Source organism: Ruditapes philippinarum, unplaced genomic scaffold, assembly GCF_026571515.1.
Source record: "Ruditapes philippinarum isolate M1 unplaced genomic scaffold, ASM2657151v2 ctg4096_1_1_1_1, whole genome shotgun sequence".
Classification (NCBI taxonomy): domain Eukaryota; kingdom Metazoa; phylum Mollusca; class Bivalvia; order Venerida; family Veneridae; genus Ruditapes; species Ruditapes philippinarum.
In genome coordinates this window covers 182,471-207,375 of record NW_026856301.1, presented here as the reverse complement: position 1 = coordinate 207,375, position 24,905 = coordinate 182,471, and the positions used below count along the sequence as shown (strand labels likewise).

At 33.3% G+C, this 24,905-nt stretch overlaps 1 protein-coding gene across 2 annotated transcripts; it reads right to left on the bottom strand.

Annotated features, from left to right (window-relative positions):
- Positions 1–735: 735 nt before the first annotated feature.
- Positions 736–24,905, bottom strand: LOC132746151 (STE20-related kinase adapter protein alpha-like). Of its 2 annotated transcripts, none has more exons than XM_060735228.1 (13): positions 24,786–24,905; positions 23,377–23,496; positions 20,516–20,596; positions 18,585–18,699; positions 17,648–17,772; positions 17,002–17,110; positions 13,863–13,986; positions 13,299–13,470; positions 12,482–12,586; positions 11,432–11,525; positions 10,700–10,841; positions 10,088–10,212; positions 736–2,883 (listed from the first exon to the last, which is right to left on the bottom strand). In XM_060735228.1, the coding sequence occupies exons 2-13, from the start codon at positions 23,386–23,388 to the stop codon at positions 2,813–2,815; spliced, it is 1,275 nt and encodes a 424-aa protein (XP_060591211.1). In that variant the 5' UTR covers positions 23,389–23,496; positions 24,786–24,905; the 3' UTR covers positions 736–2,812. The 2 variants fall into 2 exon arrangements, with proteins under 2 accessions (XP_060591211.1, XP_060591212.1); XM_060735229.1 differs by lacking the exon at positions 24,786–24,905 and adding an exon at positions 24,741–24,759.

The following is a 24,905-nucleotide window of genomic DNA, read 5'->3' as shown; positions in this document are numbered from 1 at the left end:
GAGTTTCATCCTAAAGTGTTAATAATTATAGTTAAGATGCCCGACAATGTTACTACTTGACCACGGCGCACGCCGTTGTAGATAAAAGAGAAAAATTTGAGTAAATTTGCCAATCATATTACACTTCACAATTATGTCAGATAATATTCTTCCATATACATGTAGTATCAACCTCAACGGGTGCTGTTATTATTATTATTATTATTATACCAAACACCCTTGACATTACTATTTATGACAAAAAATATTTTCCAAATATCTTTTAATTAGCGATTATTTATATCTACTTGACTTGATATTTCGACTAAGTCTATTTTAAGACGCAAGTGCAAGGTGAATTGTTTCATAAAAATCATTTAATATTAAACACACGTATTTGAAAATCCGCTCCTCAGGAAAGGAGAAACAATTACGTAACAAAAAAGGAAAGGGCAGTTATCATCTTGTGATTTTGTTACTTGTCATAACAATGTTGTTTATAATATTTAAATTAACAAGTGGCTGGTTATAAACATATGAAAGTCACGAGACGTATGATTAATATATCTTAATTACCACTATATCGTTCGTACTTGTTTATTGTTATATCTTTGGGAGTGAGTTGCATACGCGACTTTCCACTTTTAAAGTTGGAGGAAGACCTCAGGTGACCCATTGTGCATCGTATTATGAATTATATATGAAACAATAATATTCATCTTTATATTCAAAACAACAGAAAAAATAAACCATAAATTTCAAGCAATTTCTCATAAGTTTATTATTTGACTTATACAAATTTACCATATTTAGTGTATTACAGAACATTCTACAAAAACTTAACAAAACTTGCATCACATGTGTTTCTATTTACATACTTACATATAAAAATCATATAATACATATATAGCAAAGGTCAACAAAGTTCAATAACCATCACTGTATTGGTCAATAAGTAACTTATTGTACAACATCATCTAAACATCAATGAACAATAATTTGTGTTAACTTTAAACCAACAGTCAAATGATTAAATATACTACATCAACACTGCAAAAAGAGTCGTTTTATCAAATGCAGTATTTAAAACTGTCATGCCTGATATGAGACTATTTTGCTATATTCATAAAAAACTAACAGTGTTCAGTAAGTTTTGTATGATTTTTAGTAATATATTAATATTTCTATGACCATTTGTGTATAAGAAGGAAAATTTGTCAATGCATCAAAAGTGTTCTCCTTCAGCAATAGTTTTGTTCAAAGTCAAAGCAGCAAAATTTAAAAATAAAAAAGCCTAAAGCAAAGCAAATAAGTTAAACTAAACTGTGGAACAAACTATAGATCTGACGCAAAAATTTCTATGAATTTAATTTATTACAAAATTAATGATAAACATGGATTTATATGAATTCAAATATTTATAAAATAAGAAACAAAGGTTTCTACCGCGTAAACCTCAAAGAAAATTACCAAAAATTGTTTTGCTGATGATGCTAATGAAAATTAAAGCTATTGTTACCTTTGTTTATTACTAGCTTCAATTATTTATGGGAATCCGTTAAAATTATTTAATTATTTATTATCAGCATTTTTGTATTAAAAAATAATGGATTTTTAAGGTATTGAAATAAAAATAAAGAATTATATAAGCTGTTGTGTTGAATTTATATTATTGGTTAACAAAATGATTTTTGAAAGGTTATATGGCCCTACATAAACGGTTGTCAGCATATATAACCAGAACAGCCTGGTCAGGGTAATCTTGCAAACAAATAAAGGATATTTAAGATTTTTCTACAATAATATTAATATAGGATTTATTTTCATAAAGTGGTATGAACATAAATCTAGCCACTCGTGAAAAAATATCATAATTTTCATATCACAAAATGAAAATAAATCCTGTTTTTATAGAGAAAAAAAGAATTTTCTGTTTTATATTAAATGCTTTTTCTTTTTATTGACCTTACAATTTTTAACACTTCTACTTAATTTTGTGTATTGCCTGAATTAAGAAGAAAGTAGTCTTGCAAAACACCAGTGAAAATATGGTAACTATGTTTCAGTAAAGTAAAAAATAAATGTTTAAAGTGAAAATACTGATAATTAAAATACGCATTCATTTCATAAATGTTTTTCAACATTTCATTACTAAATAACTGTAAATAATAAATGCTTATATACAGCCATATAACCTGTCAGAAAATTGTTATAACAATCTTATTACATATATTTCCGTACTTGTAAAAAATGAAATAAATTCATAAATTGACAGCAGCTGCCATATATACTTTATATGAGCCGCGTCACGACAAAACCAACGTAATGCGTTTGCGACCAGCATGGATCCAGACCAGCCTGCGTGTCTGTACAGTCTGATCAGGATCCATTCTTTTTGCTATCAGTTTCTCTATTTGTAATAGAGTTTGTAAGCAAACAGCATGGATCCTGATCAGACTGCGTGGATGTGCAAGCTGGTCTGGATTCATGCTGGTCGCAAACGCATTATGTTGGTTTTGTTGTGACGCGGCTCAATTATAATCATCACTATTATCCAATGAAAAGCCATGTTACAAATGTGCAGCACTGTATACTCTTAATGCTAGCTTTTGGTTATAAAATAATGATAAATAATGAAAAGCAATGCTTAACAACTACTGCAATAAACAATAATAATAAGCTACAAATTAGTTTTGTGTCTTACAATCTAAAGATTATTTCATAAGCCACAAGGCTAAAATTTTACAAATAAATTTAACTGAGGATGTAACTTATAGACTAAGTGTTGAGGGTGTAAATTTTAGAATAAGTATTTAAGTATTGTACAAATTGTCTAGAATTCCCAGTCCTCATCAAAATGGAGGTCTTCCATTTCTTCTGCCAAGTCTTCTACTGCTGAATCATCTACAAATATATAACATTTTAATATATATTATACATGTATATTATAAAGTATTAATAATTTTTAACATGTTATCTAGATTAAGTCCTATATAAATAGTAGTTTAGAAATATAACTGGAGCCACAAGGCAATGGTTATATATTGCAAACAACCATTATATACAGTCATATAAGCTGTCAAGAATATTTATAACAAATTTATGATACAGAAAAAACCCTTTCTTAGAGAAAAAAGTGATTTCTTCATAAACTGATAGCAGCCGTGTATATGAAACTACATAAACATAACAAATATCTAATGAAAAAGGTCGTTACAAATGTGCAGTATTATAATAAATTATATAAAAGTCACAATTATCCAATGAAAAGCAACCTTATTAACATGCAGTATTATAAAGTCTCCTATAAAGAATACTAACTTACATAAATAAAATGTACCCACGTCTGATAAGTTACTATGTTAAGTTTAAAGCATGAATAAGAGGCCTTTACTTAATTGATTTTCACATTGAATTAAAACAAAATGGATATACAGTCATGTATATATTGCTAAATTGTTATCTTATCACCTCTAACTATAGAAATTTTGTCTTTGGCTAAGCTACACATGGGTTTTCTGTGAGTCTGGTTTGAGTGTGTATAATTAACTTTTGGTTCTCAATTATTTACTTAAGTACTACATGTTTAGAAACTAATTTACAAGTTACTTAAGACAACAGCTTTTATCATTTGAGGCATCCAACTATCAATATCATTATCATCATCATCATCAGCAGCAGCATCAGCATTATTATTATCATTATCATTAACATTATAATCATTATTATCATTATCATTATTATTATCATTAACATTATTATTATAATTTTTATTATTATTATTATTATTATCATATCATTTAACCATTTCCACAGATTTTAAATCCCTTTCTCTAAAATTATATACAACTACATGCATTTTGAAAGAGATTTGATTTCTGGAGAATTAAAGGAGCTCCACTGAGGTAAAAAAGCCTAAAAACATAAAATTTGAATTCCTTCTGACCTTCCTTCCTTTTTTTCTTTCTTTCTTTTCTTTTCTTTCTTTTCTTTCTTTCTTTTTTTCTACCTTTTATTCATCCATCCATCATACATTCACTCCATTCAAAAATTCATTATAAACCACCTATTACATGTTAAGTGTGGTGATAAAAATTGACAAAGTTCGAACCCCAGCAGTGACCTTTAAGTTAGACAAAGAAACCTGGGTCTTACAGCACATTGTCCACCACCATCTATATTTACATAACATAAACAAGAGGGCCATGATGGCCCTGAAGTCGCTCACCTGTATATAGGCCCCCAGAGCGGGGCCAGTTTAAACCCCAGGGCTTTTACTTGAACAAACTTGGTAGACACCCATTAGAAGATGTTTTATGCTAAACATCTAAGGTCTAGCTCATTGAGATTTTTAAAAAAAAATTTGTTTAAGTTTTAACTATACTCATATAGTTAAAAGCAATGACACCCCTAGGGCGGGGCCAGTTTTGACCCCAGGGCTTTTATTTGAACAAACTTTAAAGACACTCACTAGAAGATGTTTCATGTTTAATATCTAAATTCTAGCTATTTGGGTTTCTTCAAAGAAGATTTTTAAGTTTTTGTTTTACATATATAAGGAAAATCAATGACCCCCCGGGGCAGGGGCCAATTTTGACCCTAGGGCTTTTATTTGAACAAACTTTGAAGACACTAACTGGAAGATGTTTCATGCTTAATATCTTAACTCTAGCTATTTGGGTTTTTTCAAAGAAGATTTTTTAAGTTTTTGCTTTACACATAAATAAAATCAATGATCGGCCGGGGCAGGGCCAATTTTGACCCCAGGGCTTTTATTGGAACAAACTTGATAGACACTCACTAGAAAATGTTTCATGCCAAATATCTAAGCTCTACCTCTTTGGGTTATTTAAAAGAAGATTTTTTTTTAAAGTATTTGCTTTACACTTATAAGGAAAATCAATGACCCCCGGGGCAGGGCCAATTTTGACCCCAGGGCTCTTATTTGAACAAATTTAGTAGGCACCCATTAGAACATGTTTCATGCTAAATAATCTTAGCTCTAGCTCTTTGGGTTCTTTAAAAGAAGATTTTATAAGTTTTTACTATATGCATATAGGGAAAATCAATGACCCCCAGGGGCAGGGCCAATTTTGACCCAAGGGCTTTTATTTGAACAAACTAGATAGACACTCATTAGAAGATGTTTCATGCTAAATATCTTAGCTCTAGCTCTTTGGGTTCTTTAAAAGCAGATTTTATAAGTTTTTATTATATGCATATAGGGAAAATCAATGACCCCCTGGGGCAGGGCCAATTTTGACCCCAGGGCTTTTATTTGAACAAACTTGGTAGACACCCATTAGAAGATGTTACATGCTAAATATCTTAGCTCTAGCTCTTTGGGTTCTTTAAAAGAAGATATTTTAAGTTTTTACTATATGCATAAAGGGAAAATCAAAGACCCCCGGGTCGGGGCCAATTTTGACCCCAAGGCTTTTATTTGAACAAACTTGATAGACACTCACTAGAAGATGTTTCATGCCAAATATCTAAGCTCTACCTCTTTGGGTTTTTTAAAAGAAGATATTTTAAGTTTTTTCTATCGGTTGCCATGGCAACCAGAGGTTTGCATGGAATTAAATTCTTTGAACAATTTTTAAAGGTGACCACCAAAGGAACATTCCTGTGAAGTTTGGATGAAATTGGCTCAGCGGTTTATGAGGAAATGTCACAGTGTCGATTCTAGGAATTGAAAAATAGGGGTGATTTTCCCCCCTCTATTTCAAAAAAGGGGGCGATTTTCAAAATTAAGGGGTGCCAATATAAACTGCCAATGTTAAATCGTCTGCATTAAGTTTACACTGAGGCGTTCAACCGATGAAATAATTAAAACGATAATATTTATTTAAGGCAGCAGAAGTTGTCCCCCCTTAATTTTTAAACGAAAACATATTATTACAGAACTGCCGCAATTAATTATAAAGGGATTGGCAATACAAATAATCGACCTATCTTTCACGTCTAGATCGTAGCCAAGCTAGGAATTGCCTCATTTTTCTTGATTATTTACTACACTAAAATGGCGCCCAACTGTCAGACCTAGCACACTAGTTCCGGTCGATACGGAACATTCTGTTAATTCCTTCAACTCACGTAACCAATACCATACAGTACTTAATTATTATAATTAGCTTACAGTTACCTCCCTTCGGTTTTCGGTGAAAATGTAAACAAAACATCCAAATATAATGTGGGATGGAAGTTATACGGTTTTATTAACTTTTTTTATAGATGCGCGATTTTCACGCACATGATTTTGAATTGTGCGCGATCTCTGAAATACTAGCGTGAATCGCGCAATCGCGCGTCCTAGAATAGACACTGATGTCATTTAAAGTAAAAGTTTATGGACGACGGACGGACGCCGGACGGACGGCGGACGAAAAACGATCACAAAAGCTCACCCTGTCTTTGTGACAGGTGAGCTAAAAATGAAAAAGTTTGAACCCCTACAGCGACCTTGACCATCTTAGTAGAAACCCGTCTTGTTCCCGACACACCATACATCATGGTAAAATTCATGTGTGAAAGAAAAATTACAATCCTTCCATGTATACTGAATTTTCAGAGCTGACACAACCACCACCTTCTATATTTATACAACATAAAAAATGACAAAGTTTGAACCCCCATAGTGACCTTGACCTTAGTGGTAGAAGCCTGAGTCTTGTGCCCAACACACCATACCTCTATGGTTAATTCATATGTGAAAGAAAAATTACAATCCTTCCATGCATACAATTTTTAAAGGTGACCACCAAAGGACCATTCCTGTGAAGTTTGAATGAAATTGGCTTAGCGGTTTATGAGGAGATGTTGTTTAAAGTAAAAGTTTACGGCCGGACGACCGAGGGACGGACGACGGCCGGACGCCGAACAAAAAGTGATCACCATGTCACTTTGTGCCAATCATGTTAGATAATCACAGAGAACATGTGTGTGAAGTTTCAATCCATTCCCATCAGTAGTTATGGAGATACCAGCTTGCACGCAAAAACTTAACCAAGAAATTCTAGGTAAAAAAGGGGCATAATTATGCAAGAAAGCAAATCAAGAGTAATGGGACTTGTGCCAATCATGTTAGATAATCACAGAGAACAAGTGTGTGAAGTTTCAATTCATTCCCTTCAGTAGTTATGGAGATACAAGCTTGCACGCAAAAACTTATTAACCAAGAATTTCTAAGTCAAAAAAGGGGCATAATTATGCAAGAAAGCAAATCAGATTTATTGGAATTGTGCCAATCATGTTAGATAATCACAGAGAACAAGTGTGTGAAGTTTCAATTCATTCCCTTCAGTAGTTATGGAGATAGCAGCTTGCACGCAAAAACTTATTAACCAAGAATTTCTAAGTCAAAAAAGGGGCATAATTATGCAAGAAAGCAAATCAGATTTATTGGACTTGTGCCAATCATGTTAGATAATCACAGAGAACAAGTGCGTGAAGTTTCAATCCATTCCCTTCAGTAGTAATAGAGATACCAGCTTGCACGCAAAAACTTAACCAAGAATTTCTAAGTCGAACTAGAACTCCGCAAGTCGGATGTGTCGCCTTGTGAACAATATAGTTTAGGAGAAATGGCCAGGACAAAAATGAAATTTGAAAATCAACACAGGGCAATAACTCAAAAAATAAGAAATGCAGAGCAGCAGTTTCTGTGCACTGCACTTCTTATCAATAAGATATATCATCCTATTAAGTTTCAAGTCTAAAGCTTTTATAATTTATGAGAAATGGCCTAGACAAACAAAATAAAGTATGAAAATTAACAAAGGGGAATAACTCAAAAAATAAGAAATGCAGAGTACCAGTTCTTGTGCACTTCACTTCTTCTTATTGAGATCTATTATCCTATGAAGTTTCAAGTCCATAGATTCTATACTTTAGGAGAAACGGCCCAGACAAAAATAAAGTATGAAAATTAACAAAGGGCAATAACTCAAAAAATAAGAAGTGCAGAGTACCGGTTCTTGTGCACTGTACTTCGGGTCATTATAAGAAGCATGCATACCATGTTTGAAGTCAATCCGACTTATAATGACTGACTTATGCTCCGGACAAGCTTAAGGGGACACCGACGCCGACAACGACGCCGACACCACCAACAAAAGTAACCCCTATATGTCGCCTTTTTCAAGGCCACACAAAAAGGGCATAATTATGCAAGAAAGCAAATCAGAGTTATGGGACTTGTGCCAATTATGTTAGATAATCACAGGGAACAAGTGTGTGAAGTTTCAATCCAATCCCTTCAGTAGTTATAAAGATACTAGCTTGCACGCAAAAACTTAACCATAGGGACGCCAAAGCTGACAAATGGGTGACTGCATTAGCTCAAATAGTCAAGCTGCAAAATGACAAAGTTTGAACCCCCACAGTGACCTTGCCCTGGGTTTTTTAAAAGAAGATATTTTAAGTTTTTACTATATACAAATAAGGAAAATCAATGACCCCCCGGGGCAGGGCCAATTTTGACCCCAGGGCATTGATTTGAACAAACTTGGTAGACACTGACTAGTTGATGTTTCATGTCAAATATTTAAGCTCTAGCTCTTGCGGTTTTCTAAAAGAAGATTTTTTAAGTTTTTACTATATACAAGTAAGATGATGTTTCATGACTAGGTGATGTTTCATGCCAAATATTTAAGCTCGAGCTCTTGCGGTTTTCTAAAAGAAAATATTTTAAGTTTTTACTCTATACAAATCAATGCCCCCCCCTCCCGGGGCAGGGCCAATTTTGACTCCAGGGCATTTATTTGAACAAACTTGATAGACACTGTGTGGTAGATGTTTCATGCCAAATATTTAAGCTCTAGCTCTTGCGGTTTTCTAAAAGAAGATTTTTTAAGTTTTTACTATATACAAGTAAGATGATGTTTCATGACTAGGTGATGTTTCATGCCAAATATTTAAGCTAGAGCTCTTGCGGTTTTCTAAAAGAAAATATTTTAAGTTTTTACTCTATACAAATCAATGCCCCCCCCCCCTCCCGGGGCCGGGCCAATTTTGACCCCAGGGCATTTATTTGAACAAACTTGAATAGACACTGTGTGGTAGATGTTTCATGCCAAATATTTAAGCTCTAGCTCTTGCGGTTTTCTAAAAGAAGATATTTTAAGTTTTTACTATATACAAATAAGGAAAATCAATGACCCCCTGGGCGGGGCCAATTTTGACCCCAGGGCATTTATTTGAACAAACTTGGTAGACACTGACTAGTTGATGTTTCATGCCAAATATTTAAGCTCTAGCTCTTGCAGTTTTCTAAAAGATTTTTTAAGTTGTTACTATATACAAATAAGGAAAATCAATGACCCCCCTGGGCAGGGCCAATTTTGTCCCAAGGGTATTTATTTGAACAAACTTGGTAGACACTGACTAGTTGATGTTTCATGCCAAATATTTAAGCTCAAGCGCTTGCGGTTTTCTAAAAGAAGATATTTTAAGTTTTAACTATATACAAATAAGGAAATTCAATGAGCCCCCGTAGGGCCAATTTTGACCCCAGGGCATTTATTTAAACAAACTTGGTAGACACCCACTAGAAGATGTTTCATGCCAAATATTTAAGCTCTAGCTATTTGGGGTTTGTAAAAGAAGATTTTTTAAGTTTTTACCTTAAACAAATTTTGACCCCAGGGCATTTATTTGAACAAACTTGGTAGACACTGACTAGGTGATGTTTCATGCCAAATATTTTAGCTCTAGCTCTTGCGGTTTTCTAAAAGAAGATATTTCAAGTTTTTTTCTTTCGGTTGCCATGGCAACCAGAGTTCTGCTTTGAATTAAATTCTTTGAACAATTTTTAAAGTTGACTACCAAAGGAACATTCCTGTGAAGTTTGGATGAAATTGGCTTAGTGGTTAATGAGAAAATGTCGTTTAAAGTTAAAGTTTAAGGGCGGCCGTACGCTGGACGAAAAGCGATCAAAAAAGCTTACCATGTCACTTTGTGACAGGTGAGCTAAAAAATAATGATTCATGAAAGGAACATCTTAAGTCTCCCATAAGATTGTAATATCACTGTATTAAACACACACAATTAAGATGGCGTTTTGATTTATGGTAATAAAAATAAAGGATTTCGGTAAATCAAATTTTACCTTTTGGTAGTTTGGAAACATCAAGAAGTGGTGTAACCGGATGAAGCAATGACGGTAACACAGACGTACACCTTTTTCTCAGATTCTTTAGGAATGGATGATTTAGTAGAATGGTTGCTGTAGGCCTGAAGTAGTAAAATAAGAAAATATTAGACTGGCTATTGAATCTACAACTATTTGAAAATTGGAGTAAAACAATACTAGTACGCAACAAAACTGTATAATCTATGGAACATTACTGATTTCCAAAAGCTTGATGTAAATATGTTAAAGCTGCATGCCTCCAGATGAGCCAAAATTTTTCACTAAAACCAAATTTCAAAAAAATGTACTAAGATTTTAGGAAAAGTAAAATGATTCAAGATTCCAGTAATAATGTACATATTATTTGCGATTAATAACTGATTTTGCAGCATATTTCTACTGCGTTTGTCATACAGAAATGACTGTTTTTTTGCATATTTTGTCTTCTTTTAGGTAATTTACATGGGCTGTAAGTGCCGTTTACAATGTGTAAATTACTTTCTTTGCCCACTTCACTGTATTGTTTGGTTTTTTTTTAAATCGTTTTTTTATAATATATAAATAAATATTTAACTTTGTAATATCTACCTTCTGTCCGGATCTCGTTCTAGACACAGTTCTACAAACTGGTGAAAGTTTTGGGTGAATGTTCTATTATAGGCATAACCTAGGGCACTGTTCTTCTGGATGGAGCCTGACACGTTATCTATACCAGAATCCTCTGGAACATCTGTGTGTATGAAAAATATATATATATAATTATATTCTTACACAAAATTATCAACCTGGAGTTTTTAGCATTTGCACAGATACTAGTTATCTAACATCACCTGTGTGTAAGATAAGCTAAAGCTTTGAATGACCTCATTCTGCTGCCGCTATGAAATAAATCTTTCTTGTATATCAGACAGGATTATCTACCGTTTACACCAGTGCTAGAAAACTCTATCTTACACTCCCCCATGTAAGACAAGTCGCGTACTTTAAATGACTTCATTACCATGCGCCTTTTATGAATGAATTGCGTTCTTAGGATGACGTCATTTAGATATTCCGGTATGTACCGGCAGCCAGTGTAAGATTTTTATGATATCAATAAGCTACTATTAGGAAATAGTGCTAAATAATACAAAAAAATGTTTTTGTACTAAATAAAAAATATGTCTTTGTTATTTTTTTAGAACTTCAATCAATTTATACCTTGAGGTGAACTTTGGGTTCTGGTGACCTAAGTATGTTTATTAAAGCTGGACATAAAAGCCATTATGAACTTTTAACCGTTTTTTACTTCTACAGTAAAACTAGCTAAACATTACATACCAGAGTTTGTGACATTTTCATCAGCTGTGAGATCTGCAATTGTTGTACAATCGGCTAACACCGGTTTTGTTCCATTTAACTTTTCTAGTAACATCTGAAAATAATCAAGATCCATTCAAGTATGAAGAAACTGCTATACATATTTATTAATGGATTGCTAACCATACACTGATAAAGGTTAACTGCCCAGTTAGCTCAAAAGGAAGATAATCAGATTTTTTATCGACGGTAGCTGGTTCAATCCTTGGCGAGGGCAAAATTTCTGCGTGAAAAATGATCTTGACATTTAGTCTAAAGGATATTTGTCTTTTACTGCTGATTCAGATGTCATGTGTGATTAATAGTCTAGTAGAAGGACACTTGCAGAGAAATTCATTATTACTAATAATACTGATTGGTTATCCAGGATAGCTGTGTTTAGGTGGACAGATCCCCAAGATATTAAAATCGACTTTAAAACCAAATTGAATAAACAAACATACACTTTGGAGAATGAAAAAATTATACATTTTTTTTTCTCTAGACTCAATTTAAAAGAACGGTAGTCATAAAGTCACATGCAAATTTCTTCATCTCCTGAAACTAAGTAATAGGCCTATAAATTTGTGTAGTGGTATCATTTGTATAGATCTATAACAATCATGTATTACTGACATAACAATCATGTTAGATGAAACAAATTTGGCATTTTGTGATGTTTAAGACAAGTACTGGTGTAAGCTTACTGATCATTCTTAATTAAATTAACTATCTGAGTGACAAGAGATGACTAAAAAATAATCCAATAACTTCATAAGTGCACCACCTAAATCAATTTCTTTTACCCTTAACCAGCCAAATAACTTAAATGAACTTGTCCAGTTTTAAATCTACACAAAACCACACATTATTTAATTATTTTCACGGAAAATTTCAAAATATGTACTGACTGAATAGTAAGCAGTGCAGACCATGATCAGCCTGCTGACCTTGTTCTGCACTGGATACATGGGTGAAATCAGTTGCCATCAGCCGGTTAAGATTTATAATCTGTCACAACATTCAACTTACCTGTGTGGCGGGCATATCAGTAAATGGAGCATAACCATTGGCCAGTTCACAAGCTGTTATACCAAGACTATAGATGTCTGACTTTGTATCATAACCGCTCAAATTCTGAAAATCGTGAAATACATTCATGTATAAACACCACTCAACTGCAAAAATTAATCATGTGAATCATCATCACTTAACATCTAGTTTTTTAAATTCTTACCATCACTGTAAAGGTCATCTGGTAGCATTCCAGCTGTCTTGGTAGCGAACATTCTCAGGAATCCTTCTGTGCATTAATTCAGGCATAAGCACACATGGCACCTTATAGGAACCATTGACCTTCTGTGAGCTAAGCTGGATGGCATTTTTATATGAAAGAATCTTAAGTCCCTAACCTGATTCAAACTCACAGTCACAGATGAGGGGCAATTGATTTCAAAGTCAACTACTTTAATAACTTGGTCAAAGAGGCCTGGTCAGCCATGAAGGCCTTTCACAACAATAAAATAAACACAAATATTTCCAGCATAACTCAAATCAAAACCACATATTATCTACAACAATAAAGAATATGGTATCAATGTTTAGTCTGCAAGCATATATAGTTTCTTAATCTTTTCAAAATTATTCAACAGATATATGTTAACATGATAGTCAAAAATCCATTTTTCACCTGACAACTGTACTAACAGGTACTTTAGTCATGTACTGTAAATATATTTAGCATAACCACTATTGTACACATGGATTTCATTTCACCAAATACTTATTTCCCATGGAATATGAAATACTTTCCAATGGAATATAATATACCAAACGTCAAGAGTAATACCTGTTCAAGTATTTCTGGACTAAACCAACAGAGCATTTTTCGAGGATTGTCTGGATATGTATACACTAGTTTCCGCAATTCTCCATGCTGTAAAAGTTGAAAGGCATTTCTCATACCCGACAAACACACACGACCCGCAGCTGATATAAGTATGTGACTAGATTTCACTCCCCTGAAAAGGTACATAAAATAATTCTATTCCTGCAATTTGACTGGATGATAACAAATGGATATTCTAATATTTGCATAATATAATATGCTAATCTACCTCCTGAGAATTGTCATATATTCAGATATACAACAACTTCTATCATAAGTTTCGTAACAAACATTAAAAGACATGGTTCTTTTTTATTGTGGCCGTTTGTAACACTTTTTCAATGTTTACTCATTAGTCATTTCAATGTTTAATCATTAGTCACTAAATTTATAACATACATACTATATGTACTTCAAAATTATGTGCAGAATAATAAATAATTTATAAAACATGCCCTTGTTTCTACCATAATAGGCATAATTTGAAAATATACATATAAAAACATCTAGAATGTTTGTAATAACCTGTGTATTATCCCTTTAGCATGAAGGTATTCTAACGCATTTAGAATATCTCTTAGTATATAAGCAATCGCTTGTTCTGGCAACCCACTGGTAAAATATGCATGCATCAAATCTCTGCATGAACCTATAACATAAATATGAATCATAAATCACAAGATATACATGAAAGACAATACTGGTTGGGGAGATAACTTCGGCTGGTTGATAAACTCGGCTTTTTATAATTAAATCGAGTTATCAAAATTTTTAATCTAATCAAGCTCACCATCTCATACTATCGCTGGAATTCGACAATATCTGGAAATTTTGTCAAGTTTGGTAAGATATTTAAACAAGAGGGCCATGATGGCCTGAGGTCGCTCACCTGTATATAGGACCCCCCCCCCCCCACCCCCAGGCCAATTTTTACCCAAGGGCTTTTATTTGTTTATTTGAACAGACTTGGTAGACACCCATAAGAAAATGTTTTATGCTAAACATCTAAGTTCTAGCTCATTGGGTTTTTTAAAAGAAGATTTTTTAAAGTTTTTACTATACACATATAGTTAAAAACAATGACACCCCTGAGGCAGGGCCAGTTTTGACCCCCGGGCTTTTATTTGAACAAACTTTGTAGATATTTACTTAAAGATGTTTCATGCTTAATATCTAAACTCTAGCTATTTGGGTTTTTTCAAAGAAGATTTTTAAGTTTTTGCTATACACATATAAGGAAAATCAATGACCCCCCGGGCGGGGCCAGTTTTGACCCCAGGGCTTTTATTTGAACATACTTGGTAGACACTCATTAGAAGATGTTTCATGCTAAATATCTTAGCTCTAGCTCTTTGGGTTCTTTAAAAGAAGATTTTTTAAGTTTTTACTATATGCATATAGGGAAAATCTATGACCCCCTGGGGCGGGGTCAATTTTGACCCAAGGGCTTTTATTTGAACAAACTTGGTAGACATTCACTAGAAGACGTTTCATGCTAAATATCTAAGCTCTAGCTCTTATGGTTCTTTAAAAGAAGATTTTTTAAGTTTTTACAATATGCATATAGGGAAAATCAATGACCCCCCGGGGCGGGGCCAATTTTGACCCCAGGGCTTTAATTTGAACTAACTTGGTAGACACTCACTAGAAGATGTTTCATGCTTAATATCTTAGCTCTAGCTCTTTGGGTTCTTTAAAAGAAGATTTTTTAAGTTTTTACTATATGCATATAGGGAAAATCAATGACCCCATGGGGCGGGGCCAATTTTGACCCCAGGGCTTTTATTTGAACAAACTTGGTAGACATTCACTAGAAGATGTTTCATGCCAAATATCTAAGCTCTAGCTCTTACGGTTCTTTAAAAGAAGATTTTTTAAGTTTTTACTATATGCATATTGGGAAAATCAATGACCCCCTGGGGCGGGGCCAATTTTGACCCCAGGGCTTTTATTTGAACAAACTTGATAGACACTCACTAGAAGATGTTTCATGCCAAATATCTAAGCTCTAGCTCTTACAGTTGTTTAAAAGAAGATATTTAAAGATTTTTCTTTCGGTTGCCATGGCAACCAGAGTTCTGCATGGAATTAAATTCTTTGAACAATTTTTAAAGGTGACCACCAAAGGAACATTCCTGTGAAGTTTGGATGAAATTGGCTCAGTGGTTTATGATGAGATGTCATTTAAAGCAAAAGTTTACGGACGGACGGACGTCGGACGAAAAGCGATCACAAAAGCTCACCCTGTCACTTTGTGACAGGTGAGCTAAAAATAACACACATTTTTACCTGTTTGTTTACAAAACATGCCTATAAAAAGTACGGGAATCCCATTGTTGTGCGCATGTGCAGCAGATGCTCATTTTCAGACCCGCACAGGGGTACTTTTATATATTGACCGACAACCGGTAAAAGTGACGACATTTACGTATACATTTTGTTGATGAAATTCAGACTCACTTTTGTCTTGCTAACTCAGAAAAAAGGCTGATTACACAATTGTAATCTTTAAGTGGAATGGATTGAAAGACTGATGTTAAATACTCCTTTTATATGTTAATGTGTAAGTTGAATACCACTAAATTAATTTCTTCTTCACTCTGTTAAGCTAAGCAAAAATAAATTTGAATCACTAATTCTTTTACTACATATTTAGTTATACGTTAATAAATGATAATGCATGTGTTTTTACGTAAAAATGATTTATATGTTACATAGTACGTTGCATGTAAATGTCGTGTTGTCATAGATATACATTATACTAACGTAATGCTCAACAATTTTGGTAACAAATATTTTCTATTTTACATAAATGAACAGCAAAGAAATAATAAAATGTCTAAACATGTTATTTTACGTTTTAACTTACTCATTTAAGAAGAAAAACAAAGAGCCGGAATTATCTACTCGCGCGCGTTAAAAATATCCTTTTTACGTACCTCTTCCAGGGCCTCTCAAAATTACCCGTTATGTTTCTAAATATAACTTTTATGGTGATACCGGAAAATTGAAGAGCTGAAGTTTATTATGGTGCAAGATTCATCAGAATACGTAAACAAATAAATGAAATATGCCCCCAAAACACTGATTTTCGGCCGAGTTTATCTCCCAAACCAGTACAGCATAAATAAGCATAATTATTGTTTTCATGATTTCATTCTTAAAGAATTCAAGTCTCAATCAAACTCAGCCTATTGTCTGTTTATCTGTATTTAACGCCTATTTTAACACATTTTTTGGTCATTTCCTGATGGTCAGTTCACTCTATCTGCTTTCCTGGATAAATTACCAGTAATAACTAATTTCTCTGCAAGTGACCTGACTGCAAATCCAACATGATTTCAGTGGTAAGAGACAACTGACCATCACACTTTTTTCAAGTCCCAGATAAACTTTCACTGAAAAATTTTGGCCTCATATAAGGATCAAACTAGTAACCTCTTGATAACAAACTGTATTATCTCATTATAAAGCAAGGCCGGCTGTCAAATTCGAACTACACATTGACAGAGAATACAACAAAAATAAAACAATGAAATCATCATTACTTATCTGATGGAACAAAAATTTACATTTACAAATCATTTCCACAATGAAAATCTTAATTCACAATTACCATCATTTATAAATCATTTTGATAATGAATATTTCAAGAAATAATTACCGTAAGCCATTAACGGCATAATGGTCCAGACTTCATTATTGTGTACAAAGGAGGTGTAGTATGGTAAAATAGCTTCATGGTTAAGCTGCCTACACAACACTATCTCATTCTGAAACGTTCAACACGATTTTATTTCAATCGGTGCCTTGAAAGGTGCCATGAAGAAAGACCTTAAGCGACTTTTATAGTGGCTAAGGCAGGCCATATTGTACATTTGTGCAGTTTGTCAATTGGTCTATACTGCTGGCTGACAAACGTTTTGATATCCCTATATTTGATAAATGGACATCACCAAAAAGGATAAATGGGCATGTCAATTAAAAAACTTCAGCCGCTGATTGGTTTTATTAATATCAGTAAATAAATGACAGATTGCTCAAATTCTGAATAGCACAAGACTTTTATATAGTAACAAAACTGTTAAAGATTTTAAAAGACCTTTTTTAATGAAACTCTTAAATATAAAAAACTCAAATGCCTCTCCATTTTCATCGTTCAGGAGAATTAAAAAGTAACGCCTATGTAACAAATGTAGTGCTAAACAGTTTCTGTAAGTTACTCTTAAATTCACAATTTGGACATTTTACTATAATTTTTCCCCGATTCCAATTCACAAATTGTTTGCAAGAATGTCTAGAAAACTTACCTGGACAGAATTCACACTTGCTTCATTCTCTAATTTGTCAAGATCCACCTGTCTGATGGCCACATTATGACCTGAGGCGATGTGTTTAGCCACTGATATAGTAGCAGCCTCATTACAACCTTTACCTGAAGAAACAGAAAATTTACTTCACACTCCATTTGGTAAAAGATTTTTATATTCATTCAGAAGATATGATTTCTGGATAAAAATAATTTCACTATAAATGACATTCTTTTGGTGACTGTCCTAATGCAAATAAAATACAAAATAGAGAAAGCGGAATTCCTAAAAGCAACAAAAACAACAACATTGAAAATGTTGCAGGCACGGTCTAATGCAAAGACTTATTTTGGAGCTGATTTTATGCAAGGTCTTAAATATGGGAAAATCCAACAACATTTATGAAACTTGCACCAGAAAAACTACATAAAGCTTTCAAAAGTTCTGCTAAGTAATAGTTTCTGGATGTTTCATAAATAGAGCATATTGAATAAGTGTAGGTTTAATTCTAAATTTACCGAACATGTTGAATAAAATCATATTATTTAATATGTGAGCCTCTGGTGAGCATAATATTGTTTAATTCAATGAGTTCAATAAATTAAGTATTGCATCTACACAAGTAATAATATTTTATTTATCACATGTTCAAAATAAGAACAACTTACAATTAAAAATAACATTTTCATTGACACGCCTATGGTGTAATACTAACATAACCACACTTTAACACTATGTTCGTTTATAATGCAAACGACGTCACATCAAAGTGTTATTACACTAGTGTAATATCTTTTGTATTAAAATGGCTTTATTAAACTCTTGCGCTGTATTTTATGTGATTAACAATATTTTGTAAAATAACTCAATACTGATCCTATATACTATATATGTTTATCATTTATAAAGCTATCATTAAATGCCATTAAACACTTACCTATGGTAGTATAAATATCATATTGCAATGGTTCATTGCCATATTCCAACATTATATTGGGGAAATCCCCTTTGCTAGAATTCTGGCTACCTACAGGTGATGTTGCATTTTGGTCCTGCAAACCAAAATGAAAAGCAACTTTAGAGCAAAACTAAGCAAACAATTTTATAGATTAATTGTCCCCCTTGTGACTGAGGGGTAGTCCCCTTGCGACTGAGGGGTATTCCCTTTGTGACTGAGGTGTAGTCCCCTTGTGACTGAGGTGTAGTCCCCTTGTGACTGAGGTGTAGTCCCCTTGTGACTGAGAGGTAGTCCCCTTGTGACTGAGGAGTAGTCCCCTTGTAACTGAGGTGTAGTCCCCTTGTGACTGAGGGGTAGCCCCCCTTTGACTGAGGAGTAGTCCCCTTGTGACTGAGGTGTAGTCTCCTTGTGACTGAGGTGTCATCCCCTTGTGACTGAGGTGTAGTCCCCTTGTGACTGAGGGGTAGCCTCCTTGTGACTGAGGGGTAGTCCCCCTTTGACTGAGGGGTAGTCCCCCTTTGAATGAGGGGTAGCCCCCTTGTGACCGAGGTGTAGTCCCCTTGTGACTGAGGGGTAGTCCCTTGTGACTGAAAGGGTAATGGTATCAGAAATGCAGCCACTGTTTATCCCTGCATTGTCATAAGAGGCAACTAAATAGGTTCAAATCTATGGAATTTATGCAATTCTTAGCTCCAGCCGGTGAGGTGATTTCGGCTGGTGCGCCGTAAAACCAAACCAAACAAACAAAAAAGTTCAATTGTTCATGGAAGCAAAACCAAAATGGTGTTATTGATAAAAAAATAAGTAATTCTATGAATAAATTCATTATGTCCCAGAAAAAAAGATGTCTTCAGAACAAACAGAAGTTGCTTCCGTAATAAAAGTACTATGACTTACATCCCAGTGAAGCTATTCTAAATATTATATTTTTTATTCACGCTGGTAAGAAATATCAATTGTTGTTCTACCCTTTTTTGAAGTATGATCTACATCAGTGTTTTTTTTCACTTTTGGGGGAAGGGGGTCGGTGCCCATTGGAGGGGGAAAAATGCAATAGGAGGGGAATTTTTATACAGATCTAAAATATTGATGTGTCACATGATAAACTTGTTGGGATACCAGGAGTAGCTCCCCTTACCTATATGAAAAACCTTGCTTAACAGTAAGTCTTACAGGCATAAAATAAAGCATTTTTCAGCAGTTAGTTGCAAAAAAATGATATTTATTGCAGGCAAACTTGGGCTGCCATATTATAGGGGGAAATTTCAGTTTTGAGGGGGGAAAAAAACATACTATTTTGAGTGGGGAATGCGGAGAATTTCGCCGAATATTTTGGTGAAAAAAAACACTGTACATTCATCCTTATCTGGCAAATACATATATGTTTGAAAATATAAAGTTTGCATAATGATATATTTCTAACTATAAGTAGTCAATTCGTATTAAAAAATGCAAAATAGCTGTTGTTTCAGCAATTAACTTTTAACTCTTCATAATCTTTAGAATTACATAAAGCAGTTTTTAACATTTACTAGAAGAAAAAGAAGAACCTCTTGTACAATTTTGTATATTATTTCAACACATCATGACAAAACCAATGAGTAAAACCACCATATTTCTGTAATCTCACATGTTTATTGTCTGATTTGGTCTCACCAACAGAGTATAGCTCATATGGCGACTTTCTCGCTTTACTGGTGAAGGAAGATATCGGGTGCCTTCCGTGCATTATTTGAGGCACCTGAGTAGAACCACCAACGATCCATAGGCTACCTGGATCGCTTCCTCACATGAAAGAATCCAAAGTTTCTGTCGGGGATTCAAACCCACATAATCTTACATGTATAAGACTTTCCTAGAAACAAGGTTCTAATCTATTTGATAACACAGAGAAAGGAAGAACAAAATACCTTGCTTTTCAAATATTTTTCCTTGTCATATGGTGGGGAGTCTGTTGGACTTGATACTTTTTCACTTGATCTGCTACAATTCTGTAAGGAATTGACAATAACAATTATATATGAATTTACATTCATAATATCAAAGAAACATTGAAAACAAAGCATTTCATAAGTAAATGAAGAGATGAATTTATGTTCAAATTATTAACTCATCAAAGATGAACACAAGATGAATTTATGTTGAAAATATTCCTCATCAAAAGTTAAACCTATTAAAAATGAACACAAGATGAATTTATGTTGAAAATATTCCTCATCAAAACCTATTAAAAATGAACACAAGATGAAGTTATGCTGAAAGATGAGATGTTAAAAGATGAACACAAGATGAATTTATGTTGAAAAATATTCCCTATCATGGATGAAAAAGAGATGGATTAATGTTGAAAATATTATCTTTCAAATATGATCACAAGATGAAGTTATGTTGAAAATATTCCATATCAAAGATGAGCACAATATGAATTTATGTTGAAAATATTCATTATCAAATTGAAAAAAAACTTCAACTTGTTTGGTGGTGGGAAGACATTTTAAGATTGATAAAAAGAATTAAAGAAATTCTAGATGATATGACATCCATTAATCAACTGAAAAATCACCAGTCCTTTATTAAATATAACAGATATTTCAATCAATAAAACAATGAAAGTTCTAAAATTCTAGAGCTTTTTATTTTGAAGGGGAGGGGGAGAGAGAATTTTTCCACAGTTTAAGCAAAGCTTTGTGCAACATATCCAATTAAAATATTTCTTAATTATCTTCATATATAAAGCACACTTGCAACCAATTAATTAAGTGGCAATGAGCATTTACAGTGCTTTAAGAGCAAAGAAAGGTATTTCCTGCAGTATTTGAAAATTTCAATGACACTCCGAAACATTAAATGAGCCGCATCACTACAAAACCAACATAGTATGTTTGCGACCAGCATGGATCCAGACAAGCCTGCGCATCCGAGCATTCTGATCAGGATCCATGCTGTTTGCTATCAGTTTCTCTACTTGTAATAGGATTGGTAAGCGAACAGCATGGATCCATGCTTGTCACAAATGCACAACTTTGGTTTTATCGTGACGCTGCTCATTAATTTGGAAAGAAGTTCTACCATAATGTGACTCCTTTATAATAACAAAAGCCCGGGTTGTAATCTTTGCATTTAATTAACGGAGGCATTTATTACACATCAAAAGAAATTAATGTACTTATAATTAATATTTGACGATTTTATAAAATTCTGATAATCAGAATCATTTGATGACATCTATTATATCTTCAAAAGCTTTATGTCTTTCTTACTTTGGGTTTGTTCAAATATAATAATCAGCAAATAATTAATGAACATTTCTCCTACATGTATCTTTGAATTTACTTTAAGACAACATAAATTGAGATAAGATGATTCAATAATTTCAAGCAATTACTTGTTCACAGGATAAATTTTTAGAGTGTTACACTAGGGTTATTCAAAATACCGTAATTTTCCAGTTACTGTACATTTTGTATGCTGATAATAGTTTTCAACATCATTGTATTGTATTAACCTAATATCTATATATTAAAGATATTGAATTCCTGCTCCCATAAATAGATGTTATCCGGAACTCAGCAAATAAGGGTTTTTCCAAACTAATCCATAGGTACAAACTTTTTACTGTTATAGCTTCATGGTGCATTACCTGTCACAATGGATTAGTCAACCTGTTGCACTTATTTTCAAAGCTGTAACTACCTACAAATTAGCTGGGAAAAAACCCAAAATATTCTTAATTCCGGAGTAGGTCTATTAAATAAAAATGCATATAAAAATTAAACAACAAAAAAAACAAAGCAAAGTATTCAAACTGGGATAAATAATTAAATAATCTAGGCAACTTCAGCTTATGGCAAATTATTTGATAAAATTTGAATCAAACATGTTTCAATTTAAAACAAAATGAAATTTCCTCTTTAAAAAAAAATGAAAATAAAAAATTGTAAAAAATGAACAAGTGCCACATTTGAGTAAACACCATTATACACCCATCTCCTGGTTACCATGACCCTGTTACCTCAAGTGGGTTTGGTGGATGGAGCTAATCAAGGTGCATGCACAGGTGAAGATTGGAGACTAGGTGGAAGGACTGTCAAGTACCTGAGTAAAGTTAACTTTTTGCCAAAATGAGACCCCCCCCCCCCCCCCAAAAAAAAAAACAAAAAAAACAAACAAAAAAAACCCACCAAAAACAGACAGACCAAAGACAATGTCCACCTGATCAATTAATCTTGGGGCATAAAAATATATGATGTATATACATGTATACAACAACTATAACATAAATGATAAAACAAGCTGTTAAAACTGTAACAAAACAAGTCTGATACTTATATTCAGTTACAAATTGACTCACTTCTACCTGTAAAATAAATATTATTATTATGTTTCAGTATGTATACAATGAACATTTAAAAAATGAAATAATTTTTTTAGGCTGGGTTTTGTTGTAAGTCAAACCAACACTGTAAATGTCATATTGCGACTTTCCAACTTTATTGGTGGACCTCAACTGGATAGCTTCGTCACATTCCTTCCTTTTTTTTGTTTCTGTCAGGTTAAAGTTGAAAGAAAATCACTGTAGCACGTTTGGACAAAACTGGGAAGAACACACCGCTGCAAGGATTGAGACCATTTCTTATATATATATCCCCTTTACCTTTGTCTAGGGGATAATTTATTAGGGTTAATCTAAGTTCTTATCATTCATTATTAATGCTATCAGTTGTTTAATACAATGCAAAATATCATTTAGAATAAGAGAAAATTTATTTACCAAGAATGACATTGATGCTGGATGTTGAAGTCAGTCCCCTAGCCTGGTCAGTTTTAACATATCCTCTTCTTTAGGTGTGCAAATGTGTAGTGATAGGACAATTGCAGTTATCAAAAGGACCTAAAATGTATATCAATAATATAGATTTAATTCACTACTTTAAGAAATAATATAAGCCAGGCTATCATACATTGTTGAGAACAAAGTTGAATACTACTGGACAAGTATACAAGAACACAACTTGTTCACCTAACTAGACAAGATTTATATATTTCTTGTGTGTGTTTTTTTATTTTATTTAAATGGGAATGGGGCCTTAATTTGGTCCTGGTGATAGGGAGAAAATGCCCTGTTTACTATAAATTAAGAGGGGTTATATTTCATACAAGAATTCACACAAATTTGTTTTCTTCACTACTTAATGAAGACATTTATATCATCTGAAAGAATTGCTTCTGACACTATCTAAATAGATCTAAATCCACAAATAATTTACTGAATCAAGCAATATTGTGTGTATATTGATAAATATTATCTAAAGGAATAACATCATGAAGATAAATATAGACGGAGAAGAACTGTGATGTCACAAAGTTTAATTCAGTACAGACTGAATTGTGTTCCCGCATATTATCATATGTCGGGGGGATTTTGCGAGATTTAATGCATCATGGATATAAGTAGCCGAAATACTGCATATTGCATGCCCGGAGGTACATCAACATTTTCTACTTATTTAAGAAGTACAAATATTGCTCCGATGAAAATCTATGTTGGCAATGTAAGCAATAATTCATGGATATCGCCAAAGTTTAGAGAGCACGAAAATCAGAGATTCGCGAAAAAACACGATTATCACTGAAGAGCGAAAAGGATTGTGGGTCTGAATATGACTATCATCTATTTTCGGAGCTTCCTATCTGTTGTTTATATACTGTGATAACATTTATTAAATAATTGAAGATATACAGGTGATTGACAAGAAAATAAGTTAAATAAATGGTAAGGCTATATTTTTTGTATTTCTGTTCGTTTTTACTAAACAAAAATTGCCAAAAATATCTTGTCGTATAAAAAAACCGTCAATCCAGTATATATCCAATACTGTATATATTTATGGTCTTATTATTTATAGAGATTTGAAGCATTCACAGAAACCCTTACAATAACCATTATAATAATTTGAGTTACTGATTACTGCTTCTAAATTCATGACGTTTATTCAGCTAAACGATAGTTCGCCATCCGAAAAACATGATATCCGAATATGCTGGAAATATTTTAATGATAAATTGGTTATGATACTAATGCAATAGTTTTCATTTCACAAAATTTCACAACGGTAATAAATTATTGAAAAATACACGATATATTATCCTCCCTTATAGCTTAACTTGAAATATATTTACATCTTCGAAAAAAAGTAATTTTCTATGTTGTTGTTGTTTTTTAACCGGAAGTAGTTAAGATGCGAACGAAATGTATGTGATAACGACGTTTGTCAAACTACCCGCAACGGTTACTTCCCC